The following is a 23,696-nucleotide window of genomic DNA, read 5'->3' on the forward strand; positions in this document are numbered from 1 at the left end:
CATATTAAAAGGATTAAACACCATGACCAGGTGGGATTTATTCCTGGAATGCATTGTTTCAGTAGTCTAAAACTGATGTGATACACCACATTAACAGAATGTAGGCAGAAAACCGCATGATTATCTCAATTGATGCAGAAAAATCAGTTGACAAATCTCAAAGCATTTTTATGGTAAAATCAACCTACAAACTGGGAATAGAAGGAAACTACATGAACGTAATAAAAGCCATATAAGAAAAACCCACAGCTAACATCATGCTCCATGGTGAATGGCTGAAAGCTTTTACCCTAAGATCAGGAACAAGACAAGGTTGCCTGCTATCACCACTTCAACATAATACTGGACGTCCTAGCCAGAGCTATTAAGCAAGAAAAGGAAATGAAAGACCCAAAATTGGAAAGGAAGATGTAAACTTATCTGTTTGCAAATAACATGATCTTATATGTGAAAACCCTAAAGATTCCACCAAAAAAACTCTTAGGTGTAAAATGAATTCAGAAAAATAGCATTCATACAGAATCTCAAAGGATCCGCAATAGCAAAAACAGTGCTGAAAAAAGAACAAACTTGGAGATCTCATTCTTCTTCCCATTTTCAGGACTTATTACAAGTTACAGTAATCAAAACAGAGTGGCATTTGCACAGACTTACAGACCGATGGAATAGAATAGAGAGCCCAGAAAATACTCTGTGTGATACTGTAATGACGGATATATGTCCTTGCACATTTGTGAAAACGCATAGTATGCACAACACCAAGAGGGAGCCCTAATATGAACTGTGGACTTCCAGTGATTGTGGTGTGTCAGTGTAGGAGCATCAGTTGTAACAAGTGTACCACTTTGGGAGAGGATGTTGATAATGGGGGAGGCTATGTATATATGAGGGTAGGGAGTACATAGGACATCTCTGTGCCTTTCTCTTAATTTTTCTGTGAACCTAAAACTGCACTAAAAAAGTCTTAAAAATAAAAGGCAACCTATGGAAGGGAGAAAATATTTGCAAATCATATGTCTGATATGGGGTTCATATCTAGAATTTATGGGACTTCCCTGGTGGCGCAGTGGTTAACAATCCGCCTGCCAATGCAGGGGACACGGGTTTGATCCCTGGTCCGGGAAGATCCCACATACCGCGGAGCAACTAAGCCCGTGTGCCACAACTACTGAGCCCGTGTGCCACAACTACTGAAGCCCAGGCGTCTAGAGCCGGTGCTTCGCAACAAGAGAAGCCACCGCAAGGAGAAGCCCGCGCACCACAACGAAGAGTAGCCCCCACTCGCCGCAACTAGAGAAAGCCTGTGCGCAGCAGCAAAGACCCAACGCAGCCAAAAATAAATAAATAAATAAATTTATAGAATATATAAAGAACTCCTACAAGTTGACAATAATAAAACAACCTAATGAAAAAAATGGATGAAGGACTTGAATAGACATTGCTCTAAAGATGATATACAAACGGCCAACCAGTATATGAAGAGATCATCTCTAATCATGATATAAATTCAGCATCTCTAATCATGATATAAATTCAAATTAAGACCACAGTGAGATACCACCTAAACCCCTTTAGGATGACTCCTACCAAAAAGAAAGAAAAACAACAAGTGTTGGTGAGGATGTGGAGATATTAAAACCCTTGTGCTCTGTTGGTGGGAATGTAATATGGTGCAGCCACTGTGGAAAACAGTATGGAGGGTCATGAAAAAATTAAACATGGGGGACTTCCCTGGTGGTCCAGTGGTAAAGAATCCGCCTTCCAACGCAGGTGATGCAAGTTCGATCCCTGGTCGGGGAACTAAGACCCCACGTGCCCTGGGGCAACTAAGCCCACGTGCTGCAACTACTGAGCTCGCGGGCCTCAATGAAAGAGCCCGCATGCCGCAAACTACAGAGCCCATGTGCCCTGGAGCCCGGTGCCACAACTAGAGAGAGAAAACCCACGTGCCACAACTAGAGAGAGAAGCCCACACGCCACAACTAGAGAGAAGCTTCCATGCCTCAATGAAAAATCCTGCACGCCTCAGCGAAGATCCCGTGTGCGAAAACTAAGACCCGATGCAGCCAAAAAAATAAAGAAAAAAACAGTAAACCACCATATGATCCAGCAATCCCATTTCTGGGCATATACCCAAAATAATTACAAGCAGAATCTTGATGAAATATTTGTATGTCCATGTTTATAGCAGCATTAATTCATATAGACAGACAGTAGAATGGTGGTTGCCAGGAGCTGGAGGGGGTGAGGGTTGGGAAGTTATATTTAATGGGTTCAGAGTTTCAGTTTTGCAAGATGAAGAGCGGTCTAGAGATGGGTGGTGGTGCTGGTTCACAATAGTGTGAATGTACCTAATGCCACTGAACTGGAAACATTGTTACCATGGTAAAAGTTTATGGTCATGTGTATTTTACCAGAATTTTTTTTAATTAATAAAAGACGGAAAATATTTACCAAGGATTGGCAGGGATGTTTCACAGCCACTAGAGGCAGCGTAAGTCCATCAGCCATTTGGGGAAAGATAATTGACGATAATGAGGGAAGCTGAGCTCACACACCCATTATCTGCGCTCCCACTCCTCGGGGTGCACCCCTCCGAAGAGGTGAATACGTCCCCAAAGAAACTCGCACACACGCGCACAGCAGCGTGACGCATCGCAGCCCCGCATGGTCCCTGCAGCGTGGAGAAACCGCTGTCCGCACAGCAGCATAACGCACACATGTGAATGGAAGAGCTACAGCGTGCGAAACATAAGGTGGAATCTCAGCGCCAGTGTTGAGCCGAAGAGGGCAAGTACCAAGGCGGTTCCCTTCATATGGAGTCCAGAGCCAGCAGAATTCAGCTGTGCTCTTAGAAGGCAGTGAACAGTGCTTTTCCTCTGGGGAGGGGCTCCTGACCAGCAGGGTCTGCAGGAGGTTCCAGCGGTAGTGTGCAGGTCATACCGTTTCTTGATCCTGGTCCTGGAAACAGGGCGTGTTCAGCTTGTGGGGGGAAAATGATGAGTTGTGTGCTTACAATGTGTCATGTGCTTTTTGGTATGGGAATTATACTTTAAAATGGTAAGTTAAAAAGATTCGTTTCAAGCCCAGAAGGGAAGAGGGCGGTCAGCCTGTCCTGTCGTTCCCGGCAGAGGCAAGGCCTCAGTAACCTCGTGGTTCTCTTCTTGCAGGGAGGCTGCGGCCGGGGACTGAGCACTGCAGCGGTGTCACGGTGAGGGCAGAGGCCCAGGGCTATACCGCGCTCCTTGTGAGCTACAAGCACGGCCACATCCACCTGAGCGCCCGCATCACCATTGCCGCCTACCTGCCCCTCAAGGTGAGCCCCAGGCCCTGCCCTCCCCTCCTTCCCTGGTGCAAATTATCCATCTGCCCTGGTGAATGTGTGTTAAAACATTGATTGTTCAGAATAGCTTTGGGGACAGCTACAGAGGTGATTGTCAAGCTGAAATCAGGAGTATGTAGCAGGAGCAGGGCCTCCCTGATGGCAGACAGTGAGTGCCGACATCTCTGTGGATGAAATGATTCCCACAGGGATCGGGACAGAGGGGCTCCTGGTCCAGTACAGAGTCACCCTGCAGGGTCTCCACAGAACCCTGGGGTGGGGACAATGGCCCTGGCACGTGGTGCAGATTCTGGGGCCTCGGGGCCCTGGGTCAGGTCTGGACGTGCCACTCACCTGATGCCAGGTAACCATCAGCGTCTGGGTCCCCCGTGCGTATCCGTGCAGAAGGCATTTAGCGTGTTCCTACTCAGACCATGCTGCCTTTGTTTGACACCAACTCCCGAGTTTAATCCAGGTCCAACACCAACTCTGTGACTTTGGCTGATGTAATTTCCCTGGGCCTCAGTTTCCCTGCCTGTAAATGGGGCTAATACAGCACCTGCCTCCCAGGGTTGTGGTGAGGATGAGCTGAGCTAACGAACCAAGTGGGCTGAGAACCATGCCTAGGAGGTATTGAGCGCTCAGTAAGGGTTAGCTGTTACTGTGTGAACAAGGGAGACCTAGCCCTTCCTCCAGGGTGAGGCCAGGCAGCCTCACTCGGGAGGCCCGGGGAGCGTGGGTCTGCCCCTTCTGTGGGGCGGGCCTCCCAGGCTGGGCCAGTCAGCACTTGCATTTCCCGGGCACCAGTCCCAGCCTCTAGGATGGCTCTGGTCCCCTTGATTTGGGATGCATTTTCTTCTCCCCGTTAGCCATTAGAAGCAAGCTCAGTGACATAAGAATTCTTCATCGCTGCACCCCTAGCCCTGGGCATACTGCCTGATACAGAGCAGACGACAACCAAGGGTTGTTTTGGATTTTTTATTGAGATATAATTGACATATAACATTGTGTTAGTTTCCTTAGTACAACATAGTGATTCAGTATTTGTATCTATTGTGAAACGATCACCACAGTAAGTCTAGTTAACAGCCATCACCACACATTGTTACAAATTTTTTGTGCGTGTGATGAGAACTTTTAAGATCTACCCTCTTAGCAGCTTTCAAATACGTAGCACAGTGTTACTAGCTATGGTCGCCATGCTGTACCTCACATCCCCAGGACTTACTTATTTTGTAATTGGAAGTTTGTACTTTTTGACCACTTTCACCCGTTTTGCCCCCAGTTCCTGCCTCTGGCAACCACCAGTCTGTTCTCTGTTCCTATGAGTTTGTGGTTTCTGTTTTTTTTTTTGTTTCTAGATTGCATTTATAAGTGAGATCATAAGATATTTGTCTTTCTCTGTCTTGGTTTATTTCACTTAGTGTGATACCCTCAAGGTCCATCCATGTTGTTGCAAATGGCAGAATTTCCTTCTTTTTATGGGTGAATAATATTTCATTATATCTATATCTGTATATCTACATATATATATGTCACATATTCTTTTTTTTTTTTTAATTTTTAATTTATTATTTATTTATTATTTTTATTTTTGGCTGTGTTGGGTCTTCGTTTCTGTGTGAGGGCTTTCTCCAGTTGTGGCGAGTGGGGGCCACTCTTCATCGCGGTGCGCGGGCCTCTCACTATCGCGGCCTCTCTTGTTGCGGAGCAGAGGCTCCAGACGCTCAGGCTCAGTAGTTGTGGCTCACGGGCCCAGTTGCTCCGCGGCATGTGGGATCTTCCCAGACCAGGGCTCGAACCCGTGTCCCCTGCATTGGCAGGCAGATTCTCAACCACTGCGCCACCAGGGAAGCCCTGTCACATATTCTTTATTCATTCATCCATTGATGGGCATTTAAGTTGTTTCCATATCTTGGCTATTGTAAATCACGCTGCTATGAACATGGGGTACAGATTTCCTTTAAAGTAAGTGTTTTTCTTTCCTTTGGATAAATGCCCATAAGTATTTATGGGAATTGCTGGGTCATGTGGTAGGTCTGTTTTTAATTTTTTGAGAAGAGTTGTTTCATGTAGAAGGAGTGAGTGGGGAAATGTGTCCAGGGTTACCTAGCTAGGGCTGAATCCAAGGTCTCCTGATCCCCCAAACCAAAATACATATGAATACCTACTCATAGGTGCCGGTCCCTGCTCTACACCTTAGGGATACAACAGTGCAAAAAACCACACAGAAATCCTTTTCCTCATGAACTGACATTGTAGCAGAGACAGAGGTAGAGACAGACAGTAAATAAACTAATAAGTAATGTATTTTGTATATGCATGCCATGGAAAAAGTAAAGGGTTGAAAGGGTGATAGGGAGCGTAGAGGAAGGAAAGATGGCAGCATAAAGTTGAAAGGTCAAGATCCTCTCACTGATCAGGACCCTGGAGGTGAGAGGGCTCAGGGAGCAGGGCTGAGAGAAAACTAAAATCCCTAAGATGGCAGCGGTCATCCTGGGGAGGCCCTGCCACAGCCAGCCGTGTGACGGAGCCTGGGTAGGAGGTTCTTCAGGACCCCTCCTGGGTGCTTGTCCAGATGACCACGTGGTCCGATTATCTGGGTGTTTGGTGGAGCATCAGGGGCCAACCCCCGAGCTCACTGTCCCAAGCTGGGATGTAAGGATGAAGATAAGGTGGACATGTCTCCAATAAAGGTGGCTTCCTGACTGGAGAAATTATAGGGAAAAGAACAGGATATGTGTCTCTTCTCTCATCTTTCTTGTGCCTTGATATCTATTAAGATTAGGTGTATTTGCAAGTAACAAAACCCAAAATAACAGTGGCTTAATGAATACAGAGTTTATTCCTCTTTCACATGAGAGGTTTCACACAGGTCTAGTGTGGCAGCTGTGTAGTCATCAGGGACCCAGGTTTCTGTCTTTCTACTTCATCATCCTAATATGTGGATTTCATCCTCAAAGTTGCCTCATGCTCTAAAGTGGCTGCTGGAGCTGCAGCTATCACATCTGCATTCCATATAGCCAGAAGGGGAAAGAGCTCATCTCTCAGCCGAGTTAGTTTCCTGTAGTAGCCTTGTCAGAAGTTTAAAAGAGCAGCTTCCACCTGCACCTCATTGGCCGGAACTTAATCTGCCGGCCACAGCTAGCTGTAAGAGACGGGAATCATTTCAGCTGGGCAATTTACCACCCTAATAAAATGGAAGTTCTTTCTCTGAGGAAGAGAGGAGTGTGGAAACTGGAAAGGCAGCTAAGAGTTCTTTTCCAGCCTGTGCTTGCCAGTTCACTCTGCAGGCAGTCCCTGGTGCTTTGTTAGTACAAGGCTCAGGGTGGGGAGACAGATCTAGGGGAATAGCTCACCCTCTGTGCCCTGGGAGGCGGCCCATCTGTGAGGAATGCAGACGTGCAGACAAACACAGTGAGCGTAGTAGAGGTAACGAGGAGTCCCCTGGGCACAGGTCACCTATGAACGCAGAAGCAGAAGGAGAGTGTGAAGGCAGGAAGCTCGGCTGGTGGGGCACCGGAAGGAGTGTGTGTATCTCGGGGTGGGGCATGAGACTGTGGGGCTCCCTGGGTCAGGTCGAGAGAGGGTTTAGATGCGTTAGGAGCTGGATGTTCTCATGCAGCAGTGGGCAGCGGGTGAGGTCAGGGAAGGACAGCCACACCCATGAGACCCCTGCTGCTGGCGGGGAGGGTGAGTGGCCGTGTCTTGGAAGCACATTGTAAGGACGCCCCCCACTAGCAGAAGAAAGACCCTCCCCAGATCTTCCAGGTGCCCCTTGTCAGCCCCCCACCCCACCCCCTGGCCCGACTTACCTGTAACCTCTTCTGTCTAATTGGCCCGCAGACAGAGGGGGGCTGTCTTGCCGGTTCCCTAACTCCCTTCACGGCCAACACCCCACTTCCTCTTCAGCCCGGTTGGCTGCAGCAGTTTGGGGTACACTGTCACCCCATCTGCGGGTTACCCTTTGGGAGCCTGGAGTGCCAGGGTCTGGGGTCCCCGCCTGGCTCCTTCATCCCGGTGATGTCAGCGTGGGCTGTGTACCCTGGAGCCTCTGGGTCAGCCAGGTGCCAGGGCGGCGGGGGAGACTGTCACCTCCAACTGCCCCTCCCCTCCCCTCCCCTCTCCTCTCCTTTTCTCTGGATCCTGGACTGAGGCAGGTAAGTCCATCTCCTGGAAACGCAGACTGCTGGTGCTAAGGGCCTCTTGATGACCAGACGCCCTCCTGTTTTGCAAACCAGGAAATTGAGTCCCTGAGAGAGAAGGTCTCGACTGCGATGCGGGGCCCCTCCTCTCCTGCTTGGCCTGTTCTGGTATCTGCGTGTTGACACCCCTGGTACGATTTACCAGTGTCCTTCATTAGCCATGCTGATTATTAACTATCTCCCTGGCACAGGGTTCGGTGACACTTTTATGCCTGGATGGGAAGAGAATTACACAGCAAGGTGATAATTGATCATTCTCCAGCTTTAATTATAGGACATGTGGTACTTTTGCACAGTCTTTCCTATTGGGCTGGTCAGGAAAAAAATCCTGCTGCAAGGTTTACAGTGACCTGATTTGTCCACAGCAGAGTTGTTCCGGTTGTGGTGATGAGGTGGATGAGAGCAGGGCATCTGGAGTCGGAACAGACCCGGGCCCACCAGCTGGGTGAACTTGGACGAGTTGCTTCCACTTGCTGGGCTTCACTCTTTCCATCTGCAAAATGGGGGTGACAGTTGACAGTAGTGGGGGCCATTTACTGAGCATATGCTACACGTGTGTTCAGGGCTCCCATTCATGCCCCCTTGAATCTGCGATAACCCATGAGGCAGGGATTCTCATTGTACCCATTTTATAGGATGGGAAACTGAGCCTTATAGACATTAACCTGCTTAAGGTCACACAGCTGAGTGACAGCTTCATTCTAGCTGTGGGGACAGAGAAGCAAATGCACTTAAGAACACACAGGAAGTGATGGCAGGTGGTGACAAGGGCGGTCCAGCTGGGAAGGGAGGTAACAGGTGACAGGAGGTCCTGCCTTGGACAGGGGATCCAAGAAGGCCTCCCTGAGGAGGAGGTTTGCGCAGAGGCCTGAGTGAAGCATGGAAGCAGGCCGGGCAGCTGTCTTGAGGAGGGAGGGGTGGTCTGGGGGGAAGGGCCAAAGGCCCTCATCACGTGCAGGAAAAGGGCCCTGTTGATGGTTTCTTTGGTGGGCATGTAGCAAGGTAGAGTCTGTGGGGGGCTCCTTGGAATTGTGTGTGTGTACACACCTGTGCACACGTGTTCAGGGAGGGAAGCCCGGAGAACTAACTGACAGCAAATTCAGAAAATTATTCATATTGCAAAAAAAGAAGTCAAAAGGACAGAATTCTCACTGACAAGTGATGCCCTTTCTTTACTAAGGGTTTAGCACCCAACCAAGGAGACCTGAGCCCCACAGGCCTCGGCAGATCATCACCTTGCCCCGACCCGCCTCCATCCTCAAGGGTATGTGACATCTTAAGGCTGTCATGCAGTGACATTCCCTCTCCATACGGAGGTGCAGCCGGCTGGGGCACTGCTCCAGGTCCGGGACTGCGGTGACAGCTGAGAGGTTATCAGTCTGTACCTGCAAGGGCTTCAGGCTGTTGGCAATTGGGGGAAGCAGCCCCCATGGGGTGAGAGCATGGAAAGAGCTGAGCAGAGCATCAGGGGTCTGATGAGCAGGTCAGCAGAGATGACCACAGCAGCGGGCTGGCAAACATGGTGGGCCAAAATGGAGGGAACAGGGGAGGCTGGCACTGGCTGGGTGGGGGAGGCTTTGGCTCAGCCCAGGCTCATGACATCCCCACAGGGTCTCTGCTGCAGAGGGTCTGAGACGGGTCGCTGTACCCTGATCTGCACGAACACTCACAGGGCTTTAAGGGGTCCAGGTGAGTAGGGCTTGGGGGAGGCGGGCCTGGAGGTAACAGTCAAGTATTCTGTGTGTTCTGGGCATTAAGCTGTCAAGGACTTACTTGATGTGGGTTCCTGGTAACCTCCACGTGCCTAGGACACTGGCGATTCTGAACGAGAAGTCACTCTGCCTTTGTGGACTCTGGTCTAATGCAGGCACGGCTTCTGTGTGTGCCTGTCTGTGCCCACTGCAGACATTGCTAATCAATCCTGGCTGCCTTTATTGCCAAGCACTGCTTCAGCCTCAGGAGCACAGATCCCCACCCCCATAGCCCTTACCAGCCAATCAGAGTTGGACCTTGGGGCTAACAGGTGTTTGCAACTCTTGGCCTAAAAGATATTGGGAATCACAAGAGGTTAAGGTCAGTTAGTCCAAGAAGAGGGGATTGATGCAGGTTTGGTCTTCTCAGCATTGAGATGATCATCCTGTCACAGGTAGAATCATTTGTTTCCATTTCTTCTCAGTTTTAGGGTTTGCTTTTTTTAACCTTATTTTTTGTCTAAGTTGTTTATGTGGTTCCCAAGTTAAACCTGTATTCAAAGTACACCCAGAAGCCTCACTTCCATCCCTTCCCTGCCTCTTGTCAAAAACTATTTTGATTAGTTTCCATTTTACAGTTTCAGTGTCTCTTTTTGCAAAAGTCAGCAAGAATGGTTATATGTTCTTATGCCCTGCCCATTCCTCTCTTACTCAAAGGTAGTATGCTAGATATCCTGTTCTGCACCTTGCTTCTTTGCTTCGAAAATAAAGAAAATAACCTGCAAATCTCTCCACATCCACACGGGAACATCTTTGTTTGACATTCCATCGTATGGATAGACCACAGTTTACCTAACTAGGCCCCTGCTGATGGGTGTTTGTGCTGTTTCCAAGCTTTTGCTCTTAAAGATAATACTGTAATGCGTAGCTCTGTGCGTATATTTTATATATTTATGAAGGCATATCTTTGGAGTCCATTCCTAGAAGGAATGTTGCTTGGACAAGGGATAAATATGACTGTCATTTTAGTAGATATTGCCAAATTTCCCTCTGTTGGGGTTGTGCCATTTTCCTGTCTCCCCAGCGGGATAGAACACGTTTCTCAATAATACTGTTTTTGAAAATTGCTGAGAGAATAGATCTTAAAAGTTCTCATCACAAGAAAAAAAAAATTGTAACTTTGTGTGGTGACAGATGTTAACTAGACTTATTGTGGTGATCATTTTGCAATATATACCAATATCAAAACACTATGTTGTACTAATGAAACTAATAAAATGTTATATGTCAGTTGTATCTCAAAAAACAAGTTAATTAATTTTATAAAAGAGTGCGTGTTTCCCTACAGACTCACCAGCAGTGTGTGTGCTCAGACTTTTGGATTTTTGCTAATCAGATGGCAGAGAAATAGTATCACAGTGTAGTTGTAATTTACTCTTTTAAAAATATTTCAGTTTGTCTGTACAGTCTTTCATTTCTCATGTGGTTGAGATCACACTGCAGATACAAGAGGAAACAGACACGCCTTGCCTTTAATGAGCCTATAGGCCAGTTGGGGAGACAGACGCCCAAACAGATAATTTCCTGGCAGGACATCGAGCACCAAGTAAAGCAAGGATCAGAGAGTGAGCCCCCCCCAGCCCTGGCAGGCTCGCATCTCCCAGGGAGACGTTGACCCTTCCCCTCTTTTCTCCCACAGGCTGTGGACCCCTCCTCTGTCGCCTTGGTGACCCTCGGCTCCTCAAAGGAGATGCTCTTCGAGGGGGGTCCCAGACCCTGGGTCCTGGAACCTTCCAAGTTCTTCCGCAACATCACCTCTGAGGACATGGACAGCGTCAGTCTGGCTCTCTTTGGGCCCCCTGCCGCCCGGAATCACCAGCAACACTGGATCCTCGTGACCTGCCAGATCTTGGGCGAGCAGGTAAGCGGGCGGCCACCCCCAGACCCACCTTACCCAGAGCGAGAGATGGAAAGTCACGTCCCCTGAGTACCCCGCTGTGCCTCGCAGCATTATTTTATCTAACTCCTCGAGGCAACCCTGAGAGACAGCTGTGGCTGTTGTACCCATTTCACAGACAGGCAGACTGAGGATCAGGGTGGTGGGGTGGTTGAGTGAGCACCATCTGGGCCTAGCGGGGTGCGGCAGTTGGGACCGTGCTACACGCTGGCCAGTCCTGCCTCTCTTTCCACACCGGGGGCGATCTCCTCTTGCTCCAGGGCGTCAGCACTCCCCACTGTCAAGTCCGGGTGGGATGAGATCGGGCTCGCAAAGTCGGAGGCCTCCAGGGTCAGGCAAGTATCAATATTATAAATGAGTGAGACTGCAGACCCAGGGTGGGCAGATCTTTTCGGTGTTTCAGGATGAGCCGAGAATCCCAATATTTTTTTCTGTGAAACCTTTTTTTTAGATTGAAATATAGTTGATTTATAATATTATATTAACTTCAGGTGTATGAAGTGTCCTGATTTTTTTTTTTAATGCTGAAAACCAAAAAAATTAACCTGGGTGGACTGAGCACAATGCACCTGTGGTCCCTGCAGGGCCGGCATCGGCTGGATAGAGCATCAGCTTGCCCCTCCGTTCCCCTGTGCCTGGCAGTCCCAGGCTCAGGGCTGCACACTTGTCTGGTTATAGTAGGGGTGTAACCCTCCATTCCCAGGGTGCCAGGAAACAGAAAGCAAGGGGTGAGGAGGCCAGCATGAATCAAGAAAGATAGGAGAGAGCCCATTTCTTTTGGGAAGTGAAGAACACCTTTCTGTGTTTATTTACTAGTACAAAGCATGTCAGTTACACACACACACACACACACACACACACACACTTACTCACGACCCCCAGGCACCCTCATGAAGCCGGCCACACCGAGACTGGCTTGGTGTGAGTGGAAAAGATGCACAGTGAGAGGCCCACTTCCACTGGCTTCATTGGTTTTTTTTTTTTTTTACAAAATCAATTGAAGAATAAGAAAAATAAACACATCATAATAAATACCACAACAAGAATAAACTTAGTCAAAAATGAACGTAGAGAAGCTTCTTATCCCTGGCTTGGCTCAGTCATCTGTGTCCCCCTCGGATGGTAGGGGTTGGACCCTCAACAAGGTCACCCCGAGGGCCCCCTACCCTGGTGCTCTGGGGTCGCTTCCTGGGGTGTTGGGGGTCAGCGAGGACACTGCCCTCTGTCCTGCCTCGTGGTCAGGAAGGCTGAGGGGCTTCTGGACCGGACTGTTCTGGCCTGTGAAAGTGAGTGTCACTGAGGGGCCGGGGGCCGCTCCCTCAGGACCAGCCGTGAGCCGTGTTGCTCGTAAAACGCGGGCCGGGCTTGATTTCTGAGGTCCCAGCTCTGAGAGCAAACATAAATCTCCGTGTCTTTTCTTGCACCTTTAATTTCCGTCTTTGCAGCCTCCAACTGAACTTCTCTAAGAGCCAGAAGGAGGGCGGGGCTGTGGCTCCAGCACCTGCTCTCTGGCCCCGCCCTCCGTACCCCGTAGCTGGTCCCTCCCCAAGGGGCTCAGTCCATCAGACACACTCTCCAGCGCCTGCCCCTCGTTGTGATGGGTATCTGCAAGTCACTATGTATTCCTCATTCAAAACCCACAAGCTTGTCAGTTTGCTAGTCAGCCTTGGGGTCTTCATAGCGTCCCGGGAGAAGCTGCACGGTGTCCCCCCGACCCACCTCCTCCTCGGGCCCAGGAGCAGGCAGTGGTTCTGTTCTGTTAGTAGAGGGCGCCGGGGCCCCTGTCGGAAGGTCTCTTGCATGTTGAGGGAGCCCTCTCCTGGGCGTGTGTCGCTGGACCATTGTAACCCGCTTGGGATGTGGGCGTCACCACCACCCCCGTTCTGCAGAGGAGCTCCCTGAGCCCCGGGGGCTCCCAGTGGAGCAGGGGCTCAGACTTGGGGTGTCTGACAGCTGCTTCTGCTCCGACAGGTCATCGCCCTCACGGTGGGGAACAGGCCCAGCCTCACGAACCCCTTCCCGGCGCTGGAGCCCGCTGTGGTGAAGTTCGTGTGTGCGCCGCCCTCCAGGCTCACCCTGACGCCCGTCTACGCCAGCCCCCAGCTGGACCTGTCCTGCCCGCTGCTGCAGCAGAACAAGCAGGTGGTGAGTGGCCTTCTGGGGAGGCGGCGTGGGTGGGCCAGGCGACGCCTGGTGCTGCCCCCTCAGCCCTACTACACTCGCCGTGTCCGGTGGGCACTTGTCTGCGTGTGACACGTGGGGCCCGGGACCTGGAGGGGTGGGGCATCCCCTGCGTCACAGCTGCTGGTGGCAGCGCCCGGACTCTGCCGCCTCTCTGCGCGGGCACTTGGCCGTCTGTACAGATCTCGTCGCTTTCCTTTGTGACTCGAGGCTGTTAAGGTGGGGTTCTTGTCTCAAGGCAGGGGTTGCAGAGGGAGTGGCTGGCCATAGCCTTTTCCACGCTGCGGGGGATGGCGCTGTGTTTCCAAGGTCACTGCAGGCAGAGGGAAGAAAGTCGCTGGGGTCCCTGACAGCAGGGGGATGTGAGGTGACAGCAGTCCAGCCTCCACCCCTGAGACCCTCGAGACCAGATGGCTGGACGTGGAGGATTTGGAAGCCCCCTGGTCAGGGTCAGGCATGCACACACCCTGCTGGCCGGCTGCGGCCCTTCTCGGAAGGGAGCCAGTCTTCTCATCCCTCAGCATACGTTTGTTGGATCTCATCCCCTGTGCCGGGCACACGTCAGGTTCTGGAACGCAGAGTACCCAGGGTAGGCGAGGCTCGGGCCTCGGAGCCGACAGGAGGCCCACAGCAGACGTGGTGGATGGGAGGGTGGGAAGCCCTGTGGAGACAGGGGACCTCAGACTATAGGGAAGGGCCCCTGTGAGGAGGGCACACGGGCTCACGCCCGCGCTCGGGGTACCAGCCAAGAGGCGCCAAGCTCAGGGTGCCCCAGGCAGGTGGAACAGCAAGTGCAAAGGCCCCGGGGCCAGCCCAGGGTCTCTGCATCCCTGCTGCCCACACAGTGATCAGAACCGCCGTGTGTGCCTTGTTCCTCGTCCCTGAGGGCTGGACCCGCAGGCAGAACCTACGTCTGTCCAGCTGCAAGTCTGGTGCCTCCTCAGCCGCCCTGCAGTTGCTTCTCTCCCAGCCCCAGCCTGCAGTCAGCCCCAGGGCGTGTCCAGCTGCATGCCTGGGGCAGCAAGATTGGGAGTCGGCTCCCACTGCTGTTTGTTCAAGATGCATCCCTCTGAAACTCTAGGGGAGGTGCCAGACTCCAGGGCCTGGGACTTGGGAACAAGCCCACCATCTGGCCCGTGCCTCTGGGCCTCCTGTCCTTGCGAGCTTAGTGCAGCTTTTTCTCCCGCTGCTCTGGCGATCGTGGGGGGGCTTCACTGACCCCTCAGCCCTGAGGCATGTGAGCCCCTCCGCTGGTCCCGTGAGGACTGGGGCCTCGACGGCACTGGTTAAAGTGAGGAGTCTTTGTGTGCAGCTCAGGGCCCTCTCCCCTGCCCCGCGGGCCTGCAGGGAGCGTCCTCCTGCGGACGGAGACCCGGGCTCAGAGCCCAGGGCCCGTCCGCAGGCTCGTTGCCATGGTGCCGCATCCTCCCCATCCCAGGCCTGAGTGTGCATGTCACGGAGCGGCTGACCGTCTTCCCTAAGGCGAAAATCTGTGTGTGTTCAGGAAAAGACTTTGGGGGCTGTTGAGATGAATGCCCTGAAAGTTTTACATTTTAAGTCACTTTTATGTACTCAGCAAATTATCCCTTGTGGAAAGAAAGACATCATATATGTCTGGATGCTTGGAAGACCCGGCTTGCTGGGTCCACCGTGTGTGCGCCGGGGAGCCGGATTCAGGCCCGGCCTGAATCCCACCCGCTGTGCAGCTGCCTCCTTTGAGTGATGACGGTGACACCCAGAGTTACTGCGGGGGATAAACGGGACTGGACATAGGGAGTCAGAGTGGGACCTGCAGGTCTTGAGACCGCCCGTCACCGTCCCCCCGTGATCAGTGCTCGGACGCTGGGACAGTCCCATGGTCTGGCTTGCTGTCCCCTGGCTGGAATTGTTTCCCTCCTGAACCCGCAGCCCTTTATTCACACGTTACCTTCTCGGGGGGGCCTTCCTCAGCCTTAGACCTTATCTGAAAGTCCCCACTCAGCATTTCCTACGTGGTTCCCTTTTCCCGATCCCCGCCCCCAAGCACCTAACATCAACTAATGCTGTAGAATTTATGCACAGGCAGACCTCGGAGACAGCGTGGGTTCGGTTCCAGACCCTGCAGTACAGTGCAAATATTGCAATAAAACAAGTCTCAGGAACTTTTTGGTTTCCCAGGGCGTATAAAAGCTACATTTATATTATCCTATAGTCTATTAAGTGTGCAATAGTGTTATGGCTAAAGAAACAATGTACAGACCTTAATTAAAAAGGCCTTTATGGCTAAAAAATGCTAACCGTCCTCTGAGCCTTCAGTGAGTCGTGGCAGTAACTTCAAAGGTCCCTGATCACAGACGCCCTAACAAGTACATATAATAATGATGAAAAGGTCTGAACTATTGCGAGAATTACCAGAACGTGACCTAGAGACATAAAGTGAACAAATGCTGTTGGGAAAATGGCACTGACAGAATCGCTCGACACAGGATTGCCACGAACCTTCAGGTTGTGAAAACGAGGGATCTGCGAAGCGCAACATCTCCGAGCTGTGCCTGTACTCATTTTCATCTCTGTGAGTCTCTCTCTCAGGGCGCAGCTCGTGGTGGGAGCTCAGTGAATGGTGGATGGATGAGTGATCCAGGGACCCCTCCCCAGCCCCCCCGCCCCCTGCCCTTATTCTGCAGGCTCACGGGCCTGGTGCTGAGGACAGGGCCGGGGGGGACGGTCAGGCCTGAACAGCGGGTGCCCCTCCAAAGCCCCCTCAGCTCCAGCCTGTTCAACCCCAGGCTGGCCAAACCTTCTCAATTTCAAAGGAAAAAGCAGTCAGATCCATGTGCCTCTTTGCTGTGCTTAAACATTGGCCACTCGCTGAAGGAGCCGAGTCTGGCCGTCTGTCGGCTGTGACCTCGGGGTCAGCCCAGGGTTGTCTCTTGGCTGAAAGATGTCGGTCAGGCAGCGAGCGCGGCTCTGAATTGGCTCTCGTGTGTCGTAGATCTTTGCTCAAACACAGAATTGCCTCGTGATCCATCCGTCCTGGGATTCCAGAGCCGCAAGCCAGTCAGGCGTGGCCCCTGAGATTTATGGTCTCACCAGGGGACCCTGAGAAAGATATATCCCTGCCACACATCCTGGTACAAATCAGTTTCACTTTATACGTCTCCAAAGCCAGAGGCTGCCCAGGACGTGTTTGCAGTGTCGGTCATTGGTGAGGCCAGACAGTAAAACGGGGTTGACCTGTCGGAGTGACAAAGTGGGACTGCACTCTGGCCTGACCCCAGTCCTCTGAGCTGGGCATGCGCCGTGCAACTCACTGCCAGAAGGTGACAGGCTGGGGCTTGAATGGAGCTGCCGCCTGACTCGTGTGCTGGGGAGAGGCTGCACGGCGTCTGGCGAGGCCTGTGGGCTTTAAAATCAGACCAGAGAGTTCCACGCCTAAACCTGTGTGACCTTGGGCAAGCAACTTAACATCTCTGAGCCTCAGGCTCCCTGTTTGGGTATGATGCTCTTGCCATTGGCAGGACCAGTGAACCTGCGAGCATGACTGATGCTTTGTTCATGTCCCCCCCCCACCCCCGCCCCGCCCCGGGGAGGAGGAGGAAGGGAAGAACGTTAGTTTTCCACCCCGGGTCGCATCTGGGGGACAGAGTGGGGCCTCTAGAATACGCACCTTGTTCTCCCCGCCCACAGTCACAGCTCCCGACTCGCGTCCACAATGGTTGTAAACTCCTTTGCATCCCCAGGTGATCGTGCTGACCTGCATTTAGAATTTGGGACCTGCTTTGGTCCAGAGTTCTCCGGGGGCGAGGGAGGTGGGAGTTTGCTGACTGCACCAGGCGGGCCAGGTGGGCTCGGCGGCAGTACCGAGACCCCTGCACAGTAAGGGCTCACTTCTCGCTCGCGCAGTGTGTGCCGCACAGCTGGCTGGGGGCCCCGCTTCGTCGTTATCTTCCTTCCAAGTCTTGGGCGGTGGAGCGTGGGCAAGTTGAACGTGGGCAGAGAAGGAGAGCTGGCAGATCATGTTCTGACCATTCAAGCTTCTGCCCCCGGAACTGTCACGAGTCGCGTGTCACATTTCACTGGCCGAAGCAAGTGATGCCCTCACTCCTGACTGCAAGGGCCAGAGAAGCCCAGTGCTTCCTCCGGGACCCGTGCCTGGTGAAGTGTGGTTACTGCTGAGCTCAGGCTCCTGCCTGAGTGACACGTTAGTGACACGAGCCAGGCCCCTTAAAGTGCTCTCACGCGACCCTTGTTTAAAACAGAGCCCTGGAAGGAGGATCTCGTGCAATTCCCACTTCACGTGGAGAAACTCCAGAAAGTGGGTGGCTCGCCTGGGCGGAGGCGCGTTTCAGTCCAAGCTGTGGGACCCGGGCGTCCATTCGGGCCGGGAGGGCGGGGTGAGCCAAGGTCTGGGGGAAGGAGGCCGATCCCCCTCGGGCTCTGAGGAGCAGAGCTGCTCAGGGGCGCGGCCGGAGCAGCAGGAGGTGGGCTTTTGGAGTGGCATCCTAAGGGCCTGCTGCTCAGCCGCCGCCGAGGACCTCTGTCCCTTCCCTTCCCCGGGACCCGTCCTCACCCCCAGTGGGTGGATGGCGGCCCCCATCACCGGGGTGGTCAAGGCCAGGTGAGATCTCGGCTCTGAAAGCTTTGCCACCCCAGTGGCTCTGGAACGTTTTGGGGTGTAATTGGCGTTCCTGTTAAACCACGAGGAGGGGCGTCCTGGAGCGGCTGAGGTGGGCATGGGGCGGGGGCAGGTGGCAGGATTTGGAGAGGGGAGGGCTGAGTGGAGGAGGGCAGCCTGGCTCGGGTGGGGCAGCCGAGGGCGGGGTCCCCCAGCCTCGGCACTGCTGACATCTGGGGCCAGGTCCTCCCTTCTTGGGGGGCTGCCCAGTGCACCCTGGGGTGTTCAGCAGCACCCCAACCTCTACGCACTAGATGCCAGTTGCGCCCCCTGCAGTGTGACAACCAAAAATGCTTCCAGACCCCGCCAAGGCCCCCGTTGAGGACCACGGACTGGAGCAGGAGGCCAGGTTGCATAGGGCTGGGGGGCACCTTGCTGGCAGGCAGTAGTGACCATCCGTTAGCAACCTGCCCCCCACTGGCTCACCGGGACCCCTACGAGCTTACGAGGCAGCCGGCAGGTCTGCTGCACCGTGTGGTCAGGGGCGGCCCCGCCCAGTCCGGGGCGCAGCCATGTCGGGTAACCTCGGCTTCTTGCAGGTCCCGGTCTCCAGCCATCGCAACCCCCTGCTGGACCTGGCCGCCTACGACCAGCAGGGCCGCAGGTTCGACAATTTCAGCTCGCTGACCGTCCAGTGGGAGTCCACCAGGCCGTCGCTGGCCAGCGTCGAGCTGGACCCGCCCTTGCAGCTGGTGTCCCGGGACGATGGGAGCGGCCAAAAGAAGTTGCACGGTGAGCCGGGTGGTGAGCGGTGGCCCCAGACAGACAGGCCGCGTGCCGAGAGGGGCCGGCAGCTGTGGGTGGAGGGCTGGGACCCCCCTCTGTCCAGGACTAAAGCTCAGGGAGCTTCAGGACTCTCCTTTAATCCTCACACGTCTGTGACGTAGGAACGACCTCTCTGTGTGGGAGCTGGGGAAACAGCTCAGGGCACACGGCGGCTGAGTCTCAAACCCCAGGTTGTACACAGACCAGCCTGGCGCCGAGACCCTGTGACGCTGCCATCACAGACCCCTCGACGGCCGGGAGCTGAGCCGTCTCCTCCAGCTCCTCTGAGCTGCCCCGGGAACCTTGCTCAGGGCCCGTTAACTCTTACGGTGCACACAGTGTAAACAAAGCCCATCACCTATTTTTAGGGCTGTGGGAGATTTAAAGCTACAAATTAGACAGAGGGAAGGAGGGGCCGCCTCACAGATACAGCAACGGGGTCCAAACCCGACGCCGGTTTCTCTCCTGCGCTCAGGTTTGCAGGCCATTTCAGTTCACCAGGCCTCGGGCACCACGGCCATCTCTGCCACCGCCACTGGCTACCAGCAGTCCCACCTGGACGTGGCCAGAGTGAAGCAGCCGGTACTGACCAGGGCCCTGGGGGGGCGGGGAGCCCTCCTGCTTCTCCTGTGCTGTGCCCGGCGTCCCAGCGTCCCGAGCCCCTCACTGGGCTGCACCGCAGTCACCACCCCCCTCCCTGATCAGGGGTGCCTCCTCACGGGGCTCCCTGCCTCAGTCTCCCCCGCTGCACACCCTGCACGCAGGCAACGGGGGGATCCAGCTGAAAGGCAGAGGGGCCTCGCCACGTGCCGTCTCTGGCGCACGCCTCGGGGGCCCTCAGGCCTTCCGCGCCGCGGCCCGACTTACGGCCCCAGCTGAGTGTGCGCAGCTGGTTCAGCCCCGTCCCCTGAGCCCGCAGCTCCCACTGCCTGCAACGCCGTCCCGCTTTCCTGGGGTGCGTGTGAGGCGTCCACCCCGGGAGCCTGGCAGGTGGGATGGGGCGCCCACCTGGGCAGGACTCCGGGAGGCCTCGCAGGGCTGTGGTCTCAAAGCGCGATGGGTGTTACTGGGCTCGTGTCCCCGACATAACGAGGTCCCGGGGTGGGGAGGGTGGCGCCAGCCCCTGGGGCCGCTCGTCCTGCTCTTCCAGGGGAGGCCGTGGGCTGGCCTGAGATGGCCCCCAGCCCCCCCTGGATCTGACAGTGCTGGCGTTGCCCCTTCAGCACCATCCCCTCGTGCCCGTGTCGGCCTCCATCGAACTCATGCTGGTGGAGGACGTGAGGGTCAGTCCGGAAGAGGTGGCCATCTACAACCACCCGGGCGTGCAGGTACAGCCTCTCCCCCGCTCCACTGCCTGGGCGTGACCCCTGGGGGACCCCAGGCCTCTGACGCCAGCCCGGCCCCTCCTCACAGGCAGAGCTGCACATCCGAGAAGGCTCTGGCTACTTCTTCCTCAACACCAGCAGCGCAGATGTGGTCAGCGTGGCCTATCAGGAAGCCCGGGGCATCGCCACGGTGAGTGTGGGCCCTGCCCCCGCCTTCCTCTTCGTTTTAGTGAACGGACTGTTGCAGAAGCTGGCACTCAGTCTCGGCTGGTGTGCTGAGCAGAGTGTTCAGATTATCTGATTCACTGTTTGTGAAACTCACGAGCTACCTTTGTAGTTTGTATTCCATCTCCACAAACTACCCACACTGTAGTTACCTGATGGTTTCCTTTCACTTCAGAGGAAAATGTTATTTCATAAGTGCCGCTACAAGAGCCATAAGGAAATTGCTGTAAAAGACATAGCAGCCTTTTCTGCTTCTCCGTGTTCCTTTCCTGACCCTCCCCCTAGCTGTGCCCATGGTGTGGAGGAATCGAGCATTCTGCTCTTTTCAGTGCTTTTATTCTAAGGTTTTTTTTTCCTCCGTGTTGCTATGTAGGCTGGCTGATTATTTTCTCACAGTCATTTGTACTCAGCCATTCTCTCTTTGTAGAGCATTTAGGTTGTTTAATTTTTTTTATTTTTAAAGAATCGCCCTATAATTATGACAAAGAGTAAAGGCAAACAGACACCAACGTCCTAAATGTCTGCATATTGGCACAGTGAGTTATTATGCTGTCGTGAAAACTGAACTTTCTTTAAAAGGAAACTCTGACCGCTGAGTGTGTCAAACCACTGCTGTGAGTCGCAATTGCAGGCAGCCAAGAACCGAGAGACAGTGACACCCATGCAGTGTCCTGAAATTGCAGCTCTGCTGTGGCCTTTGGGTTGCTCAGAGCCTAAGACCTGCTTTCCCCTGGTGAAGGCTGGTTTCCAGGTGTTGGAGGAGTTTTCCAGTCATCCCAGCACAGAGCGAGACTCTGTCCCGGACTCGAGAGAGGCTGGGGCACTCCGTGCTTGACGCATGGTGGGGGTTCCTGTGGTGCAGCCAGGGAAGCCAGGGGAGAGCCATCCTGCCATCCTGCCGCCCGCGCTTGCTTTCAGCACTGCCCGTCCGTGCGGGGGAGCCCTCACCACTGGTGAGAGCACAAAATGCACATTCCAGGGACTTAGCCTTCACAGAGACCTGGTCCCACAGTCTCCTTTCAAAAGTACAGCCCGGCTGCCTTGCCCATGGTTGTGCAGTAAATGTGTGTTCTAGCCGGGAATCAGGAGTATGTCACCTCACTCTCTGCAGGGTTTCCAGCCATAACTCTCCACTCGTCCCTTTCTCTGACTTTTTTTTTGCATCTGTTGACTGCCTTGATACAGTGGCCACAACACGAGTTGTCTCTGAAGTGGGACAGGTGTAGAGTAAGTGAAGCAAATGAGCAGGGTGTGAGGAACATACTGGGAAGAGCTGGGCTAACTGGCACCAGATGCTTAACTTCGGCGTCGGAGGTAATAGGGCGTGGTGGGGACTGCGGTAAACTAGACGGCAGAGACTGTGGCTAAGGGACAGCTGCCCCACACCCTCGCCAACTTTTATTATTTTTAATATCAGTTTTATTGAGGTATCTTTCACATACCATACAATTCACCCATTTAATGTCACAATTCAGTGGTTTTTAGTGTATTCATTAGATACATGCAACCATCACCACAGTTAGTTTTAGGTTTCTTATCACCTCAAAAAACCCCCAAATACCTTAGTAATCACCTCCCTATTCCTACACACACATACACAGGAAAGGGTATTGGATTTTGTCAAACGCTTTTCCTGTGTCTCTTAAAATAATCTTTTTTTTGTTTGTTTTTTATTCGTTGATATGATGTGTTACATTAATTGGCTTTCAGATATTAAACCAACCTTGCATTCTGGGATAAACGCTACTTGCTCATGATATATAATTCTTTTTACGTGTAACTGGTTAAAGTTTGCTGGTATTTTGTTGAGTTTATGTTCATATTCCTGAGATATTTTGGTTTGTGATTTTCTTTTTTGTGATGTCTTTGTCTGGTTTGGGTATCAGGGTGATATCACCCTCATAGAAAGACTTAGAAATGTTCCCTCTTCTAATTTTTGGAAGAGTCTGGGTAGAATTGGTAACAGTAACTCTTGAATGTTTGGTAGAATTAACCAGTGAAGCCATCTGGTCACGGGCTTTCCTCATGGTAGTTTTTGATATGAATTCAAACTCTTCACTTCTTTTTTTTTTTTTTTTTTTTATTTTTTTTTTATAGACTTTTACTTTTTATTTTTTTATTTTTTATTTTTTTTTAAAATTTATTTATTTATTTATTTACTCATGGCTGTGTTGGGTCTTCGTTTCTGCGCGAGGGCTCTCTCCAGTTGTGGCAAGTGGGGGCCACTCTTCATCGCGGTGCGTGGGCCTCTCACTATCATGGCCTCTCTTGTTTCGGAGCACAAGCTCCAGACGCACAGGCTCAGTAATTGTGGCTCATGGGCCCAGCCGCTCTGAGGCATGTGGGATCCTCCCAGACCAGGGCTCGAACCCGTGTCCCCTGCATTAGCAGGCAGATTCTCAACCACTGCGCCACCAGGGAAGCCCCTTTTTATTTTTTTAATAAGTATTTGTTTATTTATTTATTTATGGCTGTGTTGGGTCTTCGTTTCTGTGCGAGGGCTTTCTCCAGTTGTGGCAAGTGGGGGCCACTCCTCATTGCGGTGCGCAGGCCTCTCACTATCGCTGCCCCTCTTGTTGCGGAGCACAGGCTCCAGACGCGCAGGCTCAGTAGTTGTGGCTCACGGGCCCAGCCGCTCCGCGGCACGTGGGATCTTCCCAGACCAGGGCTCGAACCCGTGTCCCCTGCATTGGCAAGCAGACTCTCAACCACTGTGCCACCAGGGAAGCCCAAACTCTTCACTTCTTACATGTCTATCCAGATTGTTTATTTCTTTTTGAGTCAGTTTTGGTAGCATGTGTCTTTCTAGGATGATCTAGTTTTCTTTTTATTTTGTTTTCCTGACATTTTCTTACCTTCCTCCAGTGGGCGACTTTGGTCTTTAGCTGTCTTGTTGGAAGGATGCTTTCTCACAGTGCAGCCCCTCGGTGAAGGGCGAGGAAGCGTGTCATAACATTCCTGTTTTTCTCAGGGGCAGAATTACAGATGTTGGGACCTCTTGGGTTTATCGCCATAGATCAGAGCAAGAAAAGGCCATCTCTCGGCACCTGTGGACAAATGTGTGTCGTTAGAGGGAGCTTGGGGGCAGCTGGATGCCTGAGATGGTAGGAAGCTCTCCCCCAGGCACTTATATTCCCTCTATAAAAGAAAGCATAATTCCCTGGCCATTCCTCTTCCATGTAAGTAAGTGTTCGCTGTCAAATCCTTAACATTAAAGGGAAAACCTCAAATTGTAAATGATTCCAACTGCTTGAAATATGCCTTTTTTTGCTTTATCTCTGGAGATTAAAAATAACTCCCCTGTTATATAAAAGAGGGAAATTTCAAGTTCAGAAAAATGTGTGCAGTGCCAACAAAACTTGGGCACCTTT

The 23,696-nt window shown here is 52.7% G+C and overlaps 1 protein-coding gene across 1 annotated transcript in view; it reads left to right on the forward strand.

Annotated features, from left to right (window-relative positions):
* NUP210 (nucleoporin 210) overlaps nt 1–23,696 on the forward strand; it is a 105,080-nt gene that overhangs the window by 48,424 nt on the left and 32,960 nt on the right. Inside the window, exons 14-20 of the mRNA XM_082414049.1 lie at nt 3,171–3,316; nt 10,918–11,139; nt 13,147–13,320; nt 18,550–18,742; nt 19,251–19,357; nt 19,999–20,103; nt 20,189–20,290. Of these exons, the coding sequence (XP_082270175.1) occupies nt 3,171–3,316; nt 10,918–11,139; nt 13,147–13,320; nt 18,550–18,742; nt 19,251–19,357; nt 19,999–20,103; nt 20,189–20,290 (1,049 nt within the window). The remainder of the gene's footprint in view (nt 1–3,170; nt 3,317–10,917; nt 11,140–13,146; nt 13,321–18,549; nt 18,743–19,250; nt 19,358–19,998; nt 20,104–20,188; nt 20,291–23,696) is intronic.

The sequence above is a fragment of the Balaenoptera physalus genome, assembly GCF_965194825.1.
Source record: "Balaenoptera physalus genome assembly, chromosome: 11".
Lineage (NCBI taxonomy): Eukaryota > Metazoa > Chordata > Mammalia > Artiodactyla > Balaenopteridae > Balaenoptera > Balaenoptera physalus.